The following is a 23,375-nucleotide window of genomic DNA, read 5'->3' as shown; positions in this document are numbered from 1 at the left end:
AATGCCTTTTTGGCATTTACTGAGCTGGACATATGTTGATATTTTTGGCTGAAATCATCTTTACATTTCTGGGATAAACAATATTTGATCAAGGCTTAAAATCATTTTAATAAGCTTCTGTATTTTACTGATAGCATTTTGGTTAAAATGCCCACATCAATGAGAGGCAGTATGGCATACTAGAAGCAGCAATGTCTGAGTTCAAATCCAACTGGACTCCATAATAGCTTGATTCAGTACTGGGTAGAGTTAAAAGCATGAATCCCGTCATCAGAGACAACCAACTTTGAATCCTGGTTCTGTTACTTCATAGTTTTGTTAGGTTTTATTTTTTTTTTGGAAGATTAGTCCTGAGCTAACGACTGCCAGTCCTCCTCTTTTTGCTGAGGAAGCGAAGCCCGGCCCTGAGCTAACATCCCTGCCCATCTTCCTCTACTTTTTTATATGTGGGACGCCTACCACAGTATGGTGTGCCGAGCAGTGCCATGTCCGCACCTGGGATCTGAACTGGTGAACCCCGGGCCGCTGAGAAGCAGAACGTGCGGACTTAACCGCTGCGCCACTGGGCCAGCCCCGTTTGTTAGCTTTTTACTTTGGATGAGCCTTGCTTTCCTATTCTTAACATGGGGACATCATAATATTTACCGTATAGAGCTTGTTATGAGGATTAAACGACTAACTTGTGAAAAATTCTTAGTACAGTGCCTGGCATGGAGTATTTCCACATTAAATAGTTGCTATTATAATTATCATGTTCCTAGGTGATAATAGGCCATGTTTTTCTTTTTTATAGCATTCTTACCTCTTGTATTCTTCTTACATTTTTGTATCATTTTTATCTGTATCATTCTTACCACATTTCCCTCTGAGGATAATTTTAAGAAATATACCATACTTTTCAATACTCAAGGATAATTTGTATAATATATTCTTCAAACACTTAGGGAAAAAAAATCACCTTATAAATCCATCAGGCCTAAGTATGTTAAGAAATACAGTCTACATCATTTTCCGAAGGGGTTACCTTGGAAGCCAATATTTATTTGATTGTCTAAACCTTTTTAACAACCAGATTCTGCCTTTTTTTCCTGTTTCTTTATCAGAACCTTTGTGTGAACCCCAAACCCCCAATTCCCAACTCTGAATGAAAAAGACTTTTCAGAAATGGATGAATAATCAGTGTCTGCACCTCTGCAACCGCACTTAATGGCCAGAGGCTTCTGTATGAAATGATCACAAATGTTGTGGGGCTGCAGCCTGTGGAGCCATCGCTAGAACAAAATAGCAGCAAATGGTACTATTTGCTAAGAGTACCAGGCTGGTGGGAAGAAAGTCCACAGGTTCAAAGAGAAGGGAGATCCTTTACCTTTTGTGCATAGCACGACCCTGTCTGTATGTCCAATAGTATCTGTTGACTATCTTTTAAAAAGAATAATAAATGAGTTATGTGCCTTAGCAGAGGAGTAAAAGGATAATTCTGATAGAATATATTGAGAGCTCAAAAACTCCTCAAAACCGTGGTGCACTGATGGACGAAAGAGTATAACTTTTCACCCATCCAGCATCTTTAAAAACACAGCAACATTTGTTAGGTTGTAGATTACAATAATCCTTTTGTTACTAAACCATTACGTAACTTTTAGAATTCTTTCCTGCATCAGTCAAAGTTAATTATATTTTTTGGAAGAACATGCCACTTGAGAGGCTGCTATATCCTTACCTGTAATCTTAGCCTTACATTTCTATGTGTTTAAGTCTCCATTGTAAGCATTAAGACAGAGTGAGAGCATGGAGAGCATGTTCTCTGAGTGTGTTTAAATGTTTGCTTACACGCCTCTATTTGACCGGCTGGGAGAGAGGAACAGGACGGAAAATCTAAATCCAAGCATTGTGAGGCACTGACCTTTGAAGATCCACCAGGAATAGTGGTTCTGAGACTAGCCCGAAAGGCAATGGGAGAACAAGTTTCAGTATTCAGAGACTATAGTGTACATACATTATTTTTAAGAACTCATCTAGTGGATCAGTCAGTACACAACTCAATTTTTCCTGGGTCATGCCCCCAATCATGCCTAAGGAGAAGAAAAGAAAAGAAAATGTTGGCTAGTTCTAACCACTCTGCTAATAATTCCGAGGTGAGTCCACCCCAGAGAGCAAATGGGCCCTTTAAAAGTGCTGAGGGGAGGGGACAGCAATTTCCTACCGCCTTTGAAAACACTCCCTAGAGACCTGGTAGCATGGAAATTTGCCTGGCTTCATTTGTGGAGGTCACCCTGGATAAAAGGAGGACCGTTTACCAGGCAAAAATTTGTTTATAAGGTTGCTCTCAACCTCCAGTGTAGAAAAGAATAATAAAGACTCATTTGCAACTTTCACTGGTCAGAAATATCAAACAAGAGACGATGTTGGAGCTATGCTATCCCAAGAACTAGCAAATTGACCTATTTATGACCTTATATTTATGATAAAACAATTATTTCAGCAATGTAATAATAATAAAATTGAGCCAGGTCGTGCGGGATTAAGGAAACCCAGCGTGTCCCACAGGAGATGTGGTTTACAATGGTGGACAGAGGTAAGAGAATTGGTGTTGACCGAAGTTATGTTTAGTATAAAGACTCCTTTGTTGACTCACTGTGATAACAGTTCCTCATTTGTTAGATCATTGGGCATAAAGTTATATAATTCAGCCTTGCCCTTCTCTCCAGCCTACCGTGGTAGCCAACACCTCCTACTTTTAGCTGTGTTTGTTCCTGGACTGCCAAAGCCACTTCCTACATGTCAGCCAATTTGACTTGTAGATTAGTGCAGGTAATTTGGCAAGTTTGAAGGGAGGTGGGGAGAGGTGGTTAGGAATTAGAGTCTTTCTTTTCTCCCTTTTTTTGAATAACTAGAAACCCCTGCCTTCTGTTTGATTTATGCTAGGACTCTACCCATTATTACAAAAGTATCAGACACCATCCCTGCACATTGTCCTCATAATTTTCACAATGCTTACCAAACGCCATGGTGAGGGGAGTCTCAATTATTTAAAGGGCAGTTTGTGCCAATGTTCTCCTTCTAACCATTATGATCCTGCTCCTATTATCTCACATTTAACAAACAGCGATTGATTTCTTGCCTAAAATTAGCTGGAGAATCTATTTGGATCAGTCTCGCAGAATTAAAACATATAATTAACCTGAGAATTCACTCCACTCCTCAACCAACTGCTGCTTAAATATCTCCTGTGATGTTTTCGCACTTTCTGAAGAGCATGTGGAACTCTGTGCTGGGGTGCAGTCGTTCATTGCAGGAAAGCAGCCCATGAATTGCTATGAGCTTGTCACTGACGATCCTGCATATGTGTATGTTATCAACTACAATTGTCCTGGTAAAATTAAATAAAGCATGCGTTTATTATTGTGGCACTCCAATTAAGGGACAGCTGGTGTTCCTATTACACTTGCATTAAATCGAAACTTGTAATTTAGCTGTCCAGATGCACATTTTCTTAATCAAAATATAAATTGCATTTGTTCTGTCCATTTCTCATTCAGAGTATCTGGAACTCTACCTTAGGAGTCCTCCTACCCTTCAAACTCTGTTGAAGAAGGGGAACTATTCGCACAAATCAACATTTCCTTCTCTGAAGTTCTTAAAGGGAAATAAAAGATTAGGGCATTTATGGAAGGGGGAGGACTCAGGAAGGCAGCTGGTAAGTATTTTTTTTTCTTTTTGCCTTAGTGAGCTGATACACTTATTGACTAAGGTCATTTTTGGAATAACGCATTTCACCTTACCTGTATCTGAAGTGACTATGAAGGTACAGTTTTGAACCACATTGCATTTCTCGTTGGCACTTCAGTTCCTAAAGCTCTAGAAACTTTTTTGCCCACCCCCCCCCCCCCCACCCCAGGAGGTCTGCAAGCTCTGTTTTCGCTTTTGTAAAACCTGAGCGATATGATTTGTCCCCCCTTCCCTTAATAATGAGATGACAAAGAGCATTTGCGCGGGGGCTGGGCCGCCGGCTCTGGGGGGAGAGGCGCCCCACCTCCGGAGAATAAAGCCCGCGCTACGCTCTCTGAGAACTGTGCACGAATGAACGAACCACACAAAGAATCTATTTGGCGACGGAACAGCGCCCTACAGGAAGAAAGTGCCCGCACTCGGAGCGTGATCAGGAGCGCGACTTTTTGGCGCTCTTTGGGAGCAGCGAGAAGGAGGCAGAGGACAGAGAGTCACAGGGGGGCGCGGGGGCAGGGGCAGCACGCGGCGAACTCCCGCCGGTTCCGCAGCGGCCGGCCGGGCTGGGAGCGGGAGCGGCGCGCGCCGAGCCAGGTGAGGTCGGCGGCGGCCGTGGCGGTGCGGGGCGCGCCGCCCTACCTGGCCGCGCGGGGCGGGGCGGGGCCAGGCCGCGCCGGGCCGGGCGGCAGTGGTCCAAGCCCGGCTTCCCGGCTGCCGGCGCGCGGCTCCACGGTCCGGCGGAGTTTCGCGGGAGTTGCCGTTTTGGCGCCCAAAGCCCCCTCCCTAGCGCCGTTTCCGCGGCGCTGCCCGGATGCCCGGCGCGGGGCACCGCGAGGGCGGGCCCGGCGCCCGAGCCCAGGCTGCCGGGGTCTGCGGGCTCTGCCAGGGGACATCTGGTGGCGGGCACGCCTTTGGCTGGGGCCGGGCGGGGTTTGGGCCGGGGTTGCCATGGCAGCCTCTAGCCAGGGCTGGAGCCCCACGCCCGCCCGCCGCGAGGGAGCTGGGGAGCTCCGAGGTGTGCTCCAAGTGGACTGAACCAAGAGCTGGGAGCAGGGGGGGATGGCGGGCCCGGGTCCCTCCCCCGCCCCCCAGCCCGTCGGCCTGCCACAGCAAAGGGTCCCCGTGTAGTGGAAAACAAGAAAATATTCTTTCCTCTGGACCTGAAAGGAGGCTTGCAAGAGCACGGGGGGGGCTAGGAGGGAGAGGGGAGCTGAGGGATTGTCGCCTCCGTCCGGGAGTCCTCGTGTGCGTGTTGCTCGCCTTGACATTTTATACCCCACAGCGGCCGACTTAGAGCCGGGTTGCACGTCCCAGCCATGAAGTTATGTAGGTGGGGCGGGCTTTAATTTGCTTATATCTAATGATTTCAGGAGCCTCACTTTAAAATGGCGGCATTGAGTAGACACCCCTGCTAAAGGCTCTCCCGGCACCAGGGCCACCTCGCGCAGCGCTGCTTTTGCTTCTGCCGCTAACAGATGGCATGTGCCGCTGCCCCTGCCGCTGCCCCTGAGAGCAGGACCCCTTAGCCTCTGGGTTTGCGCTAGCAGCATAAGGTAAGGCTGGAGATGAGTTGGGGTTTGTGAGAGTGACTGCCTTCCTAGGACGTCGACGATATAAAATGCCTTTTAAACTTTTTTTTTCAAAATGGCAAATAGAAGGAAAAAGTAATCCTGCAACTTTGTTGCAATTTTAGGGCTTTGAGCTTTCTCTTTCTTCCTTCCTTCTCTTTTTCTTTCTTTTTCTTCTCCTACTTCTTCTTCCTTTATATACGTATACATTTGTGATTTAAAGGAACTTCTTGCATGGCATATCATCAGCAAATGCTTTTACCAACTAATTTCCCCATGGTCATGCGATATTGTGAGCAGCGCCGCAGCTTCCTCGCAGAGCCCTGTCTCTTCCCGCTCTGGAGCAACACATTTGGGCAGCTTGCTTTTACTGCCGGCCTCTGAAGGGCATGAGGGGAGGTTTTAGGAGACTATTCAAAAGGTAACTTTAGTTTTTAGCATTCACACGAGAAGCTTTTATGCTAAGAAAAGGAAATTAAATCAAGAAGAGTAGTGAAAGTTGACATTTAGTGATTCATTTGTGTAGTTTTGTCATTACTGTGGTGGACCTACTGTGTGTTTTTTTGACTAGTGTCCATTGACTGGTATAGATAGATACAACAGTAAGGGTGAATTTATCGTGTTGCTATAATTAAGGTAGTGTGTTTTAGAGGAGTTCTTTTTCTCTTAGATGTCCCTAAATTGCTAGTGTTTGTAAACTGGGCACGGATCCCCACAGCCTCTCTCTACACATGTGTTAAGTTCATAGGGAAGCATCAGTTAAAACAAAACCATTGCAAGATCTAGTTTTGAAAGGATTGCTAATTTTTTACTATGTTGACTCCCTGGTTTAATCAGTATGTCTTTGGGTGATTACTGATACAATGGTCGGAAAGTGGACTGTTGAAATAGCTGTACAAATGGCTAGACATGAATGTTTAATACAATTCATCCGAGGTTTTTTTTCCTTTGATGAAAGGCTTATTGACAATGAGGCTTACCAGAGACCTCGGATTTTTCTGATTATATTCACATTTTCTCTTTTACCTATGCAAATCTAGTCCTTAATGTTTAAATACTCTTTAAAATTGTTTTAGAAAATTTCCACGATATGCAGTACTTTTGGGAGGTGCTTTCATATTTATTGAAACTTCTCTAAACATTGCCTAAAAGGACTTTTGCCCATAGCCCAGCTGATATTATTCTACCTCTGTCCACTTTTTACTTCTCCCAAAGCAATAGAAGCTCCTTGGCTGGCAGACTCTCCTGCTGTTAAATTTAGGGAGCTTTGGAAAGGGGGCAAAGATATTGCTTTGCACCTACTAAAGGACGGTGCAGTTTTCCTGCCCAGGTGCTGGAGTATGCCTAGGAAGAAAGAACTGAACTGTTTACAATGGAATTTGCTGTGTAACAAATTTTTCATCAATTTTTCAGATTATTGTTGAGAGACACGTGTGGGGCAATTCATTGCTTCACATTTGAAAGGAGAGTTCCTGCAGGCAGAGCAATAGATGCTTGCATTTTTGCAAGGCGTGTGGGGGAGGACCAGAAGCAACTTCTCCCGTTTTTTAGTGATGACATACTTAGATCCCAGTTCAGTGAGCTTTGCTTCCTGATGTACCGTCTTGATGCTGAATGACTTCGGACCAAATGCATCCTTTAAAAGAACAGTGAAAATATTAAACCTTGTGGCCAAAATAGAAAAGCCAAACTAGTGTCAGAGACATTAGGAGGAAGTTTTGCCAGTTAACGTTCTGCGGCTTCATATAGTGATGAGATTGGAGACCTTGTAAGAAAACACGAGTGAAGGAGTTTGTCAGAAAAAAAAATATTTTGAGAGAAAATTGATATAGTGCTGGGCTAGAGGTGGTGACTGCATGTTTTGCTCTACTTCTAAGAGCTACTTCATTTCTCTAATTTCCTTTGCTGCTTTAAGCACTCATAATGATTCCCAGGACTATTATAAAGTACCTTTTTTCCCTCAACTGTCCACTCCAGCCATTTCACAAGGGCTGCTTTTTTTTCTTTTTTGAGGAAGATTAGCCCTGAGCTAACATCTGTGCCCATCTTTCTCAAGGGTTGCTTTTTAAGGGGGGTAAAACCTAGGAGTATAAGCTGATATCCAAAGCGTCTTTGTTATCCCCTTGCACCCACTGCTTGCCTGAGCAATGCTTTGCACATAGTAGGTGCTTTTTAATTCGTTTCTTAAAATGTTAACTTAAAAAGAAAAAATGAATAGTTTGTAAACTCAGAGGAGCAGATTTTGTGCACAATTTTTAATTTAAACAGAAGACATTTTTGTGCACTTGCAAGAACCTAAAAATTTAACGTAGATCAGAATGTTCTCCTATCTGCCTGTATTCTATTTGCCTCAAATGGGGTTCCTTGCTTCCCATTGTACTTTCAGGCACTTGCGTAATTTATCCTTTTGACCAGTAGCAGTATTATTATCTGCCCAGCTCTACAATATGAAAAAGTAATCACAGCAGCTTGGGAAAAACAGGTTTTGTCTTTTGAGGCGGTACAGTACTGCACGTGCGGGAACAGCGACAGTCTCTCGGCTGCTGTGCAGATGCTGACAATATAGTTTGAAGCACAGTTTTGCTCTCCATCCAGCTGTCTTTAGATGTGAGAGGGAGGGGAAGGAAGAGAGGGAGGGGAAGGAAGAAAGGGAGTGAGAGGCCCTAAAGTGATGAAGATTTTCATTCCTAAAACTTCACACTTATCCTACTTATAGCACAATAAATTCAGGAAAGTGGCAGAAATTTTTCTGTCTTAAAATAAATAATGTTATCTGATAGGATTATGAATAGGGCTTGGGGCATAGCAGACAAGAATAAGTTACAGTACATGTTTGACAAGTAATTTGATCCTGTAATTAAAGTTCGATAATGGTCACTGCCATGTTAAAGCTATCAAATGTCTGAAACAGCACACAGGTACACTCACCTTTACTTCAAGATTCTTCCATGCTGTTGAGTTTTCTTATGACAATTCTAGTAGGTTGAGCAGATGGATTTGCCCCATTATAAATGTATGTGATAGCAAGAAAATAGAAATCAGAAGTTTTTTCCTTTGTGAGATTTTTCTGCCTCTTACTAGGTGTGATAGGGTTCTCACTTCAAAAATAGAAAGAAATTTGTGCCTCAGATAAAATGAGGTGGGCATTTTTCCTCTAAGAAACTAAACTGTGTTTGGGAGCAAGTAGTTTAATTGCCAACCCAAAGGCAACCAAACACAAATTATGACCCAAAAGAAAGCAATTAGCTCTGTATTAGTGTGGACTTTTAGATCTTAAGAGAACCAGATGGTTCCGTGGCATCCTACTCTTCCTGAATGGTTGTATATTGCCTCAAGGAAGCCAAAAGGCGACTTTGAGAATTAGGATACATAAGGTATCATTTACATTATCAGGTGTTAATGACATCCATGTGACCCAAAAGGGATCAGAGAAGATTTTTTTCCAGATCGTTCTAGTAAAGACACAATACAAATCCATCATTTAGTTCAAGTTCATGTTAAATTGAGTAACTGTTATTAAAAGATTGATGGGGAAAATAATACAGTCTGGGAAGAGGGACCTTATTTTTATTTGAAAAATAAAAGTACTCCCAAGTTGTCTGGGCACATACACACAAGCACATGTATGTGCATGAGTGTGCAAATTACTCGTCATTTTAGAACATTTTATACAGCTATGCATTGACTTCTTCCTGGAAGATTATAGGAAAATACCTATTTTTTACAGCAATCCTCAAATTCTAAGAATGAAAGAAAAAAAGGCTCACAATAAACTGTAATAAATGTCTGTGTTAAGTGATGTCTCTCTCAGGCTCAGTAAAAGAGCTGGGGCTCTGAATGTTCAGCTCCAGGCAGTTAACTTTTAGAAAAAGGATACATTGCTCAGACCTCAAGAGAAGCAGGAGTGAAAGGACCTTGATTTAAATAGGTGAGTGTGTGCGCACGATATACATCTATATACACATATATATGTTCACATAGATAGATCTCAGACAGCCACACCCACACATATTCTCCCTCTGTATGTATATGATGCTTTTCAAGAAACAAGCACAGTAATCCCAGAAGTCTTTATAACAGCCTTGAGAACAAAGTGTTAAGGAAAAAAAAGGGAATCTGATCAGAGATTTAGGAATCAATTAGGCACACTTGTTAAAATATTATGTTCACTCTCAAGTCCTTCTTCCATCAGCGTTAAGCTGGCTCACGAGTAGAAGGAGTGATTTGTTTCCGACTTTAGGCAGGAGGTTGTTTTATGCCGGCACAGTGGGTGAACCCAAAGGGCCCAGAAAGAAAGGGCCTCCAATTGAGAAAGGCAGTCTGGACAGAAACGCAGTGGTTGGCACTAGAAACTTCCAGCAGACTGTTTGATCTCCTTAGGCCATGGGAGCATCCTAGAGACCGGCAGTTTGCTGGATCTTGTGTTCCACTTTGGATCACTCAAATTTGCTTAAAATTGTCCTCATCAGATACTTTGAATCCTGAGCTCTTTGGCATTGCCTGCAAGTGGTGTGGAAATTCCAGAAAGGTTTCTTCAGGCTTATTCAAGTTTCCCTGAATGTATGAGTAACTCCTTATTGGGCAGGTCACTGGGTCTCCTAACCTCACATCCCTAGTGCCTGGCACATAGTACTCTCTCAGTAAAAGTTTGTTAAATAAATGGAAGACTAGATTAGTCTTTCTGACTTATTCTTGTATTTTATGAGCATCCTTCCTGTGATTTCAGGTAGCATTATCTCTATTTTTATTGACCAAAAAATCAACAACAACAAACAGACTGAACCCTAGGTTAAAATGTCACATTTTATGTTAAATGAGAGGTCACAGTAGCAACTCTCTAACAAGTTCAAGGACAAACAAGCAATGGCAACCTTAGGGCTGAGACCTGGAAGAGTGGCCTGAAAGCCATCTGCTATTTTCCTGTCACCTGTGGTCGCATTTCGTATATCTCTCACACATCCAGGGAAATCAGTCTTCAACATGAAGTCATGTAGGAACAGTTCTTCAAAACATTGTACCAGATAAAAAAGGAACAAAATAAGAAATACTGTGACTCAGATGCCTTGTGTCATCTATAGTTTAGAAAGTGATGAAGTCACAGACAAAAACCAAAAGGGACATTGGGAGCTGTCTCATTTTCAGTCAAACACTGATTGCCCATTTAGAGGTTGAATTTGCATAGGTTTTCATTTACCAAGATACAGGTATGAATAGTGCCTCTTTTTCCTGTATCCAGAAAGCAAAGTCCACAAGGTAGAAGAGACAAGAGCTGCCATTTCAGGTCCTCCACAATCATCTTTTGTGTCCAGAGGACCATCAGTCTTTAGGTACAACTTGCAGTCTCCCCTTATGTGGCAGTATGAAGAAACCAAACAAGGGGGTGTTTTCTGGGGGGATGGCCTGTTAGCAAAACAAGAGAGTGAAAGAACCAGAGAGCTTGCATTTCACCTTTTGTTTGGTAGTCTTCGACCTTTACGCGGGAAAACAAAACAAAGCAAAACAAAAGTACCATGCATATTAGCTTGGGCACATATCCCATAGTATAATTCTTCAGTTTTTTGCTTTGCAAACTGGGAAAATGAGATTGTCACATAATATTAAGGTGGCAGCTTTATTATGATTGGATTCATGTGGTATATAGTGGTTTTTCTGAGTTCTATTTAAAATTTATAGAGACACATTCAACAAGACTCATGGAGCAGTGGTGGAGATCGCATTTCACCTCAGTGCCCAAGCGGAGTTTGCATTTATCGAGTGAAAAGTAGGCGTTCAATAAATGGTCCAATTGTCAGTGCTATTTTGTTAAAGGACGCATTGGTGTTTCTCAAATTCTTGCTGTCTGTGATCGATGAGGATCCAAAAGAAGGGGAGTGTACTTCTTTTCAGAAGTGATTTTGAGAAAAATTTAAAGTCGTTTATGTCAGCATTTTTCCTAAGTAATTGGATAGCATGAAGAAAAACCTTATTAGCTCACCCTGAAGTATGAAGTGAAAAATAGTACATATTATAGGGTCACATTTTATGTCTAAGGGCTTCAAAATACAGAAAAACTTTGTGGGGGGAGGGCACAGGGGTGCCTCGTAATCTGATCTGTTTCATGAACGCCTGTAACAGTGGCCTCAGCTGCAGACCAAGGTTGTGTCAATAAGTGCTGTGCTGGCTTTCTGAAGCCAGGGTCCAGGCTGGACGGACAGCCTCCCCAGGGGAGCCCCTTTTTTGAGAAAGACCTTGGGCTTTGGCGGAACTTTCGACTGGCCAACTAGCCGCCCTCCTACTGTTTATTAATCCTCTTTCTCAGAGAGATAAACCTGGTTTTACGGGGGCACTCGTTTGGACATACTGAGAACTTCAATGTAGCAATAACATGAGGGCACAATGCTTTTACTTTCTGACTGAAACTCCTCCTCCAAAGCTCTTTTGTGATTGTAAAGTTGACAGGTTGGACAAATGTGGCATAGGGCTTGGCATTTTGCAGTGCAGGAAAACGATGAGAATACCTCCATGTGCTGTGGAGAGTGTGATAATAATAAAAGGATCTCAAATGTGATTCCCTTAGAGAGCTCTCATACATGCACGTACTTTGAAGTTGCACGAGTCATGTTGTGGGGTGGTGAGAGAGAGAACGGAAGGGAGAGGGAGAAAGAGAGAGAAATCAGCTCTAAGAAGCTAGTTCCTTTTCTCTGCGATATTGTAGTCTGCTCTTCTCTCTCTTACTCCTCAGGTGCATGGAAACTGTGGTTCTGAAAAGTGATTCTGAATTATCAGGAAGCAGCTAGGCTGTCTAATGCCTGATTCTAAACACTTTTACTAACGTGGTCTATTCTTCCTGTATTCATTAAAATGCAGAAGTTCAAGTAACTGGTTGTGTGACCTCTGCTAAGTCATTTTTTTTGGTAAATGTTACATTTTCCTCTTTCAAGCCTGGATTATATAAGAACCCTCCTTATTGCCTTCCGTGTTTCCCTAAAGAAATTTCTGTAATATTTTTAGCCATCTAAGAACACAGTTCAAACAGAGGCACGCAGAAAAGGTGACAAGCAATGACAGGAAATGCTGGTTGCACTGGTCTCCTTCATAACTTAGTGAGGCCACAGCTGGCTGATTTGCTTTTAACTTCCTGTTTGGGGGCTATTTGGGTCAAAAGTAGCAGTGTTTTCCATATAGAGTGTTTTTTTTTTTTTTTGCTTTATTCTGTAAGACCACAATAAATCTGTCACTGGACTGCATGTTTTGTATATTTTATGGACTGTATCATGTGGTTTGAGTTTAATTTAGAAGGCAGTGCTTTTACAATCAAGATTCCCCCCCCCCCCCCCCCCCCCCCCCCCCGCCACGTGCAGCTTTAGGGTCTGGGATTGCACGGGGCCTTCGAAAGTTTATAGCTCTATTTACACAATAGTGATTGCTGGAGGAGGGTATTTCCTGCCAGTTAATGACTGGTTGGAAAGGCCAACAGTCCGAATCCAGGGAGAGAGGACCATTCATTAAATGCCATGAAGGACCAGGGTGCTTTTATCATGAAATGGTGAGGAGAAAGTGAAACCACGTTCTGCCTTTTGAAGAGATGGGCAGAGCTAGATAGGGATGTGGCGCCTAGTGGTATGGAAAATGGAGCTTCTTTTCGTGACGGGCCCAACTAACTTTCCCATAGATTGCCAGAGGAGAACTTGAGTTGGAAGGGCATTTCCTTTAGGTTAATGACCCGGTTGAGAGAGGACAAATAAAGATGAGAGCCCCGAACTAGCTAAGTATTAACTGCCTGAAAATGCTCAATTTACAGGTGTTACAGCCACCTTAAAAACCTTTAAGTTCACATGATTGAATTTCCTAATTAGTTGAATAGCTGATTATTTGCTAAAGTGGACAAAAACTTAGGAATGGAAAGAATTCTCTCTTTTCAAGGTCGGTTTGGGAGGACACACATATTCCATTTTAATTGCCTAATGTCATGAAGGTAAATAATATACAAGAAGAGCGCTTTGCCTCTTATGAAAGTACCTTTGAGGGATGTAATAGTTACCATTTAACCTAAGACATTCCCAGGAAACCGTTTCGCCCCCAATGTAATTCTTGCCTGCTATAAAGCCGCTGAGGTGTGAAGAGTTTGGCATTGATTTAGAGCAAAAACAGAATAAAACGGAGATTAGGTTCACATCCAGGAATTCCCGACTTCCTGGCCTGTCCTTCACTCCCTTAGATTCCCAAGCCTTCAATTAGACAAAACCTTAAGTGTTTATAAAAGATAAACATCTGTTCCAAGTCCTTTAGTAAATACCTTCACATAAGGGAGGTTGTGTGACACCCCTGCTCCAGAAGTTGGCTTGGTCTCTTACCTTGAAATGTTCATTGCTTTCATATCTTCCAAATTTGGTGGGGGATGGCAGGGTTGGGCTGGACCTCTAAAATACAGACAATCTTTATAGGCCAGACACCTGGATTTCTTCATGGGATTGAGTAATCTGTCACATGCAGAACAAGCCAAATATTAAGTTTCATTTTTGTGTCTGGAAAACGTCATTATATGCTTTTTAAATATTCAGTAATCCAAGGATTGCTGGTCATTACCGGTTCACAAAATCAGAGTTTTCTGAAGTTTAAAACACTCTACAAATAAACTGTATACCCATTACTGTTGTCATTATTAGATGATGCCTCAAGCAGATTTACAAACAAAAAAGTGACTGGATGAACTAAATATATAAACATGATTAGATTTTTTGAACATCTTTGAATTTGAATGTTAAGATATAGTAAAATTTGGGTAGCTTAAAGACAGTGTTCTGATTTACAAAATGTTTTGGACTAAAAACAAACAAGGTTTTTGTAAGCAGATGTTCTATTGGCCTGAATATTAACACTCATTTATAATTAGCAACACAGCTGCATTTAATTAACGATTCAAAACCTTAAAAGTATCTTGTTTTAAAAGGTTCGGTACCCCTTCTGTCTTCTTGACATTATTATTTTGTTTAGCAAACCCTTTCTTTATAGGTTATCCAAAAATATATTTCAAGCTGGTTCAGGGTTAGTTACCCCAGTATGTATTAGTGGAGTATGTATTAGTGGCATCAGAATTAATGAAGGTTTACCCTACCATATGTGGAGCCAACAACATTACCTTGTGGTGTGAGAAAAGTCTATTTGTTCTATTGTTGTAGTTTTCAAGTAGTGGACAACAACTCATTAGTGCATAAAAAAATCCATTTAGTAGGTTGTGACTAGCATTTCCTTTATACAAAATTGAAGAAAATGTCAGGAGATATCATGTAGTAAGTTTAGGTATTTTTGATGAGACTGTTATTTCAGATCCACGCACATATATACTTAGGATGTAAATATGTTTCTTACTATTTGTTGCTGTCAAAAAGGTTTAAAAGTCAATGTTTTACTGGATGTTATCTCAAACTGTGTCAGAAACTTTTTTCCTCTGTTTTTGAGGGGAAGGTGGTCATGGGCTGCTGGGGCTTGGGTGCTGACATACTGAGTGATGTTAAGTACTTTGACAGTTAGGTGTCTGTTTTTCAAACTGAGAAGTGGGACATATTGTTAAAGGAATGCTATAAGATTTAAAGTCTAGGGTATTTTGTAGTCTCGAGGGGATACGCTTTATGTAAGTATTATGTATTTACCAAGTGGTATTACTAGAATATGAGACACAGAAAATAATGCTAGCTAGGAACAGAAGCCAAAAAAGGATGTCTTAGAATAAAAACAACTGAACATCTTGAGATGGCTGGGTATGAGGTGCTTCTAACTGCAAAAGAATTGTCAAAAAATGTAAATATAGAAAAAAGTCCACCTTATTTTAGGTTGAGTTAAATGTAAGTTAAAAGAGTTCAAAAATTTGTTTTGTTTTTTACAAATCAAAAATGGTCATATCAAGAGAGAATGCATTTTCGAGAAGAAAGTGGACTTTTAAATAAATATAAATGTACACGTTTACCGTACATTAGAAAAAAACCTGTGGGTGGCTATTTTTCCTCTTCAGTGAACAAAGGCACACATTAAAATGAATTTAAAAATTGGGGATTGGAGGCATAAGCCAAGAGTCTGTTAAATATACCTAGGATATTGATGGGAATGATTATACAGATAAAGAAGACAATGGCCACATAACCTTTTTAATTACTTTTTTGTACTGATGAGACTTAAGCCCAGTAGTAGGAAAAAAAGATTTACTCATATGAAGTACTGAGTATAATCCATTAGGAGATTGGGAACATCCTTAGAAGTCTGGACAATTTGTGCATATTCCTTTGAATTAAATAATTGTTAGAGGGTAGGAAAATACTGCCTTCTGGGGTACTGTTACATCTCCAGTAGGATCATAAGGATCTTGTCCTCACCCCCCACCCCCAGTTCCCTCTCAGTGCCGTTAAATGTCTTTTGGCGCTGGACATGTTGACTTCATTCCCAGAGGTCTCTTCCTGTGGACGTCTCTCAGAGCTTTAAAGCACTGCCGCCTTTTCAGCTCTGAGGATTTGAAATGCAATTAGGCTTTTCATCATAGACATTTAAATGTTAAACTTAAGTTACTGCTCTGAAAATAAAATGTTATCTCAGCTCTGAGTTGGTAACTAAACTCTGTCGTTGTAAAAGACTTCTATCTCCCGCTTCAGATAGTCCATATTTAAAACTTAAGAACAAAAAAAGACATACACATCTAATGGTTGTGTAATTAGCAATCAATTTATGAAATGAGATGTAAAACAAATTAAACACCATAATAAATTGTTGCACCATCAACCAAAAAATGTTACATACATTACTCTATTCATGATGATAAAAACTAAAATATGTTGATGAGTGAACCTGCATACATTTCCAGATCTTGGGAGTGACAGGTTTCAGCTATTTTTTAATTCTGTTTGTTAAAGCTGTTTAGAAAGCACTAATACATTCTGTTTGTTAAAGCTGTTTGGAAAGCACTAATACGTATGTTTGCGGACCAGAGGATAACATTGCCTGTAGCATCCATTTCACTGTAAACAACGTTTACAGGGTAGCATAGAATAGGTGGAATAAGGTGTGGGCAGGTTAAGTGTGAGTTATTCAGGATTTGCAGCTGCCGAGAGCATGTGGTTTGTTGTGTGTTTTAGGCAAACAAAATTAGTCATTGGTTTGGAGTGTCAGCTACTTTTTCCACTTTAGCTTTCTGGTTTTTTTGTTATGGAGTACTTGGAAAATTAATAACGATAAGGGAAAGCTATGTGAGAAGGTGTGCTACAATCAACTAAACCCCAAGCTATCATTCATTTCATACAGCATTCTTGCTTTTCTCAGTCTGTTTGCGAAATAATGTGATCCCTTGCGTAACACATCTGCCAAATTACCTTTAGGCAGAACTCAAGACCTTTGACAGGTGAATTAATTTTGTTTATTGTAAATGAAAATTCCCTCAGAAAGCAATGAAACTGTGAGGGCAAACTGTCTTCAAATGAAGAAGGAAGAAGAAAAGGAAGTGAGCGATGCGAGATCTGCTAGTCTTTTGCTCGGATAGTCCCTTATACCATATTCCTCATTTTTGTGGGGCTCTATTGGACAAAAGAAAATTAAGATGTTGGTATTGCTGTTGGTAGTTTTTCCTAAGTGATAAGTGAGGAAAGTCCCCTGGTCCCAAGAATTGCCGCCATTGGCACTTTCAGGAAGCCTGCAATGAGTGGACATAAGGGAGACAAAAGCCTGATCCTCTCAGCTCCAGGATGGGAGCTCTGGCTCGTGTTGTTCCTCAGGTGGGGTAATAATTCAAACAAAACAAAACAAAACAAAACCCTCTTGAAATGAAAGATTTGTTTGTTTGTTTGTTTTTAAGTGAAAATAAGTTTGGTTTCCTTAGATCTCTATAAAGGAAATGTTGTGAAGCACCCATTCAGACATCTGAGACGTCATCCTTTCAACTTCCTAGAGTTAGGACAGACTTAGGAAATAAGATGCCAGAAAATAGAATCAACAACCATTGCTTCTGTATCATTACGGGTCCCTTTCTGATACGATTGGTGTGAACGGTGGTCAGAACCCTGCTCCTTCCTTTGTCGCTTCTGCTGGCAGGCCCAGACAGGGCGATATCTGCTCTTGGAGTTCTTGGGTGGCAGCATTTACTACCACCTTCACCTCCGGGAATGTATTAGAACTTTATATCAATCTTAATATCTGTAGGCAGAAGTTTATATATAGGAATAAAATTTGAACCCCCATTTTCACACCCAATAAAAACGTCCTATAATAGGTGTTTATTTAGAGTCAACTGAGGTTTATCGAACAATTACTGTATGCCAGATGCTTTGCTAGGTGCTTTTGTTTTGTTATGACAAAATTTCTTTTAGCTGTGAAATACAATTGGTTCTAGCCAGGCAAGTATTCTCTTTGGCATTTAATAGCTATCAGGCGAAAAACTGCACCTTCGGTTCTTTGCTCACTTTTTAATCGAACCCAATCCCCCTCAAACACAGTAATTTCTTCTTTGTCTAATCGCATTCTCTTAATCATTTGGGGACCATCTCATGACCCATGGTCTGCCTCTTCCATCAGCAAGAATGATTATTTCTTTATAAGTCAAGCCAACATCAATCTCTTACTCATCTTGATAGACCAAAGGACTAGTTTAGCCATCTGGTGGATGGTACTGCAAGTAGTATAGAAATACCACAGGATGAAGAGTGAGGAGTCAGGAGCGTGAAATAATGTTGAGTGAAAGTGCTGCTGACACAGCCATGTAGAAAAACCTAGACCAAAGTTGGATTAAACTTGTGCAAAATGCAGAGAAGATAACAGAGCAAGACCTTGGGAGTCAGTCTCTGACCCCTAGCAGTGGCCGAGGCAGCCAAAGGAAAGCACCAGAGGAGGAATCTTTTTGTGTCACAGAAGCAAAGGAGAAAGAAAGTTTCTAGAAGAGGAGGGGGGGCAGTCAACAAATACCACAGGAATTGTATAAGTTGAGCCCACTGGTTTTGGTATTTAAGAGGTCACTGGTGACTTTTTAGAAACCAGAAGCCAGTTTACAGAGGGTTGAGAAGTAAATGAAAAGTTGGGAAATGAAAGTGTTAATGATTACTTTTTTGAGATATTTGATGATTAAAGATGAGAAATGTTGGAAGTTCACAAGGATGTAGGATCAAGGGGAGGAGGAGTTTTATTGTTTTTAAGGTAGGAGTGACTTAGATGTGCTTACTGGCTGACAAGGAGGTCGAGGTGAAGCAGAATTTGATCTTTGATCCTACTTTTACTCATCAAATGTAGGATATAAGAAGTGTCTGTAAATCACCAAATATGTACTGAGTGCCGACCCTACTTGACCAGCATCTCTAAATATGCACAGTATTATTTGGGCAGTCTGATTAAGTAATCCATGAAGAACTCTGGTGTTTATTCTTTTTGCCCTTAAGGCATAGGATTAAGCTTGTCATAAAAAACCTGGGATAGGTTTGGACCAAAAAAAAAAAAAAATCAGACAGTGTAATTCAGCCAAAATAATAGATATAATTGTTTTTAAATGACTTTAGGGACAAGTCAGTGCTGCTGAATTAGTGAAAATGTGACTGACATCTTTCTATAGGTCAGGTTCAATGAAAATGAAAGAGAAGGTGGGGGAAAGCTATAAAAAATAACGAGAATTCACATATAACTACCAAAGATGTACTTTCACTCTATGATTTCCCTTTAGGCTGGGATTCAGCGTCAGTCCTTCATGAAGTTAGAAATTTTAACGTGGGCAGCACCTTCTCTGTGTTGTGTCTGGCAACTTCAGTTTTTCATTGATTTTATATTTTAACGTGTAATTAAAAAAATAAACCTTAGGTCCAGATTCAGTTCGCCTCATTTTAATCATCCTCCCCATTCACTCTTCTTGAACATATTTTGTTCTTCCTTTCTCAGAAGCTGGTGATTATTGGTACAAAATATCTCTAACGTAAGCCTTATATTTAATGTCTAGGTTGACGTCAATTCTAGTCAAAGAGAAAGGGTTACTGCCTTGAGGTTCTGAAAATCCTTTTTACTCTAACGACAAAAATGATGCAAATTTTGTGACATATTGAAAAACTTAAATCTTTGAAGTTATTGTAAAAGTACTAATTATCTAAACCAGCATTTCCCAAACTCTGTTTATTTTGCCACATGTTCCAGGGGAAAAAAGATTTCTTAGGTGGAGTGCCTGGGAATTGATGGTTAAAACAAATACCACATTCTGAGGATTAAAGTGCATCAAAGCTACATCCTCCCTCCCCCCCTAAAAAAATATGTGTTTTAATTTCAGCTTTTGGTTTTTTATGCTTCATTTCAAGTTACTGTACACACATTACTTGTTGATAAGAATTTCAGAATACTCCATCAAGAGGGATCACAATAGTTTAATAACATCTTCCTGCCAAGAGAAGACACTGCACAAAATCAGGAATAACTTAGATTAAAAGATTTCCCCCACTCCAGGGAAAAGGTTTGTTGAATGTATTTCTTAAATGACTATGAAATTTTTGCTTTTAATTTCCTGTTTATTATTTCTAGTTTAAACTTCTTCCTTACCTTTTTATATTGGAGAAAATAGATTACTGTAGTATCCTAAAGAGAGAAGCAAACCAAATTGTTTCACATTTAAGTTATTGAAGACATCTTTTTACTTTGTTCAAGTAAAAATATTCCGCAGATCCAAACTTGAAATAATAACATGAATGGGCTTATTAAATCTGTGATCAACATTTTCAACTCTTTGCCTGATAATTGGAAGGATTGCAAAGGAACGCAAGTTTGTATGGTTGGTTTCAATTAAGGCTGTTGTTTTGAGGGAATCAAAGAGCTTGGTAAGCAAGTTGTGAACTCTGTGCGTCTCTTAACTAATTAATTTACTCTGATATCTCTTCAAAAGCTTTGTTCCATGTTACCAATTAACTACACCTCATAAGCATCTCAGCTCCTCTCCCAGGGTCTGCTCTCTGGTTTATTATTATTACACTTATTGGGTTCAGTAAAGAAATTGAATTTGCAAATGAATCCTTTCTGGGTTTAATTAGTATCAATAATAACACATTCTTAGAGTCCTTTTGCTCAGTGAAATTATATTTTTTAACAGCAAGGTTTACACATTGAAATTAACATAATTAAAATTAATAATTACTAAAATTGATGATTAAAATTATCAAAATTAAAATACATACAGGAAAATTTATTTTTTCAAAATCTTTACTGCATTATCTTTGTGTATGTGTATGATTAATATTGTGATAAATCCTGAAGAAATGACAACTTTTGAGCTTAAAGGGGAAAGATTCCAGCGAGGAAGACAAAAATGATTGATGAGAGAGGATTTCCATACAAGCCCTCCTAAAAGTGGCTTTGCAGGGCCCGGCCCCATGGCCGAGTGGTTAAAGTTCTGTACGCTCCACTTGGGCAGCCTGGGTTTGTGGGTTCAGATCCCAGGTGCAGACCTACTCCATTCACCAAGCATGCTGTGGAGGTGTCCCACATACAAAAAAAATAGAGGAAGATTGGCACAGATGTTAGCTCAGGGCAAATCTTCCTCAGCAAAAAAAAAAAAAAAAAAAAAAAGCTTTTCAGTAAAAGCCGTTTCCTCCACCTCTACCCAGCTGCATTAAGTTGGGAGGAACATTTACTTTAGGATGTCAGGTACCTTGTTTTTTCCCAAACTAGGAAAGTCTGCCATCTTTGAGAGGTATTCACTTCTTCAGATTCACATTCTATTTGATTTCTCTTGTGAATGTTCATTGCGGCTCCCTCCTGTCTCAAAATGTAAGCTTACAACATTAATGTTCCTAAATATCCACGGTGACAGGAATTTGATTCTTCCAATATTCAGATTGAAAATTATAGCCTTATATGTGTAGAGCAGTTGGCAAAAAAAGGAAGGGGGCCAATTCATCTGACTCCAGTCAACAAGCTACACAAATTAAAATAAGAAAAAGCAAATCTGCAAAAATACATGGAGAAAAGTCAGGTATACTGGTTGTATATGAGTTTTACAGTTGACTTTCTATAGCATATCAACCCTGGCATCCTTCCAAAGCAGTCTTTGACCAGGAGATCACTATATGTATAACCTTGGAAAATTGCTTCAGCAATAAAATATATTAGACATTCAGTCTTCTTTTTGTTTGAAAGGCATATTTACAGATTACGTATTTATTAGGAATTTATAATGCAGTATCCTAAGTGCTCAGTGCCTCCCCCCAACACATATGCACACAAACACACACAGAAACGATTTTAACTTATATTTAAACCTGAGTTCTGTAGTAGGTTGCAGATGTATTATAAATATGTCGTAGCTGTGGATCTTTTTCAATATATCTTCTCATGTAATATCTTATCTAAAATACATCCATCATACCTTTTTATTTAAACATAATATTAATTGATAACCAGTTTTTAGTGTCAGAGCAGGCCTAACTCTAGAACAATCTACTAGGGAGAAAAAAGGAAAATAAAAGGAATAATAAGATCATATTAAGAAATGATAGGAAGAGGTGATGTAATTTTGCACTCTTTTTAAAAAGAAACAGCTACTTTGTCAGCCACCGTGGTAAGCACTTTACACATATTATCACATCTAATCCCCACCACAACCCTGTGAGGTTGGTGTTATTGTTTATCTCTTTTTTACAGATGGAGAACCTGAGGCTCAGAGAGATTAAGTAGCAGACCCAAAGATATTCTGCTAGTGTTGACCTTAAACAAATAAACAGCCAGTGACTTCTCCAGCAAAAATGGGTTTATGTGACATCAGCAAAGAATTGCAATTCGGGGTCTGCAATCACAGTGAGCAAGCCACGTGCAAGTCCTGAGCAACAAAGGGAGAAGAAAGTCTTTTATAGAGAGGAGGAGAAAGTTGGGAGGGCTGCTGTAAACAAAGAGTCCATTGGAGGGATTAAGAGTTGGAAGTGGAGGGGCTTTTCATTGGCTGAGTTGTGACAGCCTCTCATTGGCTGAGCTCTTGTCCGGCAAGAAGAGGAAGTCCATCTTCTTCTCGGTCTCTGCCATCATTGCAGGGCATGAGAGCTCCCATTTTTGGCCTCCTGACTCTATTTTAAATGAGGTTTCTGTTTATCAATTTGACATTTCTCCCTTTTGATCGAGATCTTTCTCTGAAAGCATCGTTGATGAAGAGTCTGTTTTTTCCGGTTTCATTGGCCTTTTGTCCCTCAGTGCCAAGAAGGACCTTTTCTGGGTGTCATGTCCCACGTTGGAGAGAAAGTGCACAAATTGAAAATCTGTTGAGGTTACACGCCAGTAACAAGGAAGGATAGGAGGGAGAAGTCTCAGGCATTCTTTTTTTAAAGTCCATATGTTATGGAGATCGTAGGCATTGGAGATCATCTGAAGCATTATGTCATCATCAAAGGTTTGACAGACAAACTTCCAACAGGCCTGGTCTGGACATTTTGGGAAAGCTGTCTCATCGGCTATCGTCTGCTTCAATTCTAAGAAATCTTTACTTTTAGGTCACCAGATGATGTGTGCAGTTCCAGTCAGGGTTTGGTGCTTTCTTTAGGTGTCTCATGAATCCAAGAGTCTATTCCCTGGAGTTTTGCAGCATAGGCGTTAGTTAACAGTACCTGATAGTGGCCTTTCCAGTGAGGTTGAAGACAGTCCTTCTGGAGATATCTTTTCCAATAGACGAAATCTCCAGGTTACAATCTTAAGATTTTCATCTCCTTCGAGTGCACCATGAAAAGATTGTTCTACCAAAGCATGGTTATTTTAATAGAATCAATTAGGTCTTTGCAATATTGGAGTATATCTGCCTTTATCAGCTGTGAGTCAAAAGAAGCAGGAGCCAAGTGCACTGGGCGTCCTGGTGACTATCTCAAAGGGTGAGAGCTTCTAAGTTCCAGAAGGGGTGGGTCTGAGATTTAGAAGGAGCAATGGCAATGTTTTTGGCCACGGTATTTGGAAGGTCTCTACAAATTTTGCTAATTGAGTCTTAATGGTGTGTTAGTGTATTCGACTAAACGAGAGGATTGAGGGTGGTAAGCACAGTGAAAGTGTCGCACAACTGGCCAAACAGTACAGACTTGTCAAAGTACCTAAACAGTAAGGTGGATTCCTTGATCAATGGGAAGTTTGAGAAAAGTT

The 23,375-nt window shown here is 40.4% G+C and overlaps 1 protein-coding gene across 33 annotated transcripts in view; it reads left to right on the top strand.

Annotated features, from left to right (window-relative positions):
- Positions 1 to 3,675: 3,675 nt before the first annotated feature.
- MBNL3 (muscleblind like splicing regulator 3) overlaps positions 3,676 to 23,375 on the top strand; it is a 152,168-nt gene continuing 132,468 nt past the window's right edge. For 14 of the 33 annotated variants that reach the window (XM_070503066.1, XM_070503073.1, XM_070503084.1 and 11 more), the window contains exon 1: positions 4,078 to 4,320. In XM_070503066.1, the coding sequence (XP_070359167.1) occupies positions 4,081 to 4,320 (240 nt within the window). In that variant the 5' untranslated portion in view covers positions 4,078 to 4,080. Of the gene's footprint in view, positions 3,698 to 4,077; positions 4,321 to 5,012; positions 5,280 to 7,960; positions 9,223 to 23,375 lie in introns of those variants that run through there. The other 19 variants (XM_070503100.1, XM_014858460.3, XM_014858456.3 and 16 more) reach the window with 14 other exon arrangements.

Source organism: Equus asinus, chromosome X (assembly GCF_041296235.1).
Source record: "Equus asinus isolate D_3611 breed Donkey chromosome X, EquAss-T2T_v2, whole genome shotgun sequence".
Lineage (NCBI taxonomy): Eukaryota > Metazoa > Chordata > Mammalia > Perissodactyla > Equidae > Equus > Equus asinus.
The sequence above is the reverse complement of the archived record's forward strand: the minus strand, read 5'-3'. Positions and strand labels throughout refer to the sequence as shown.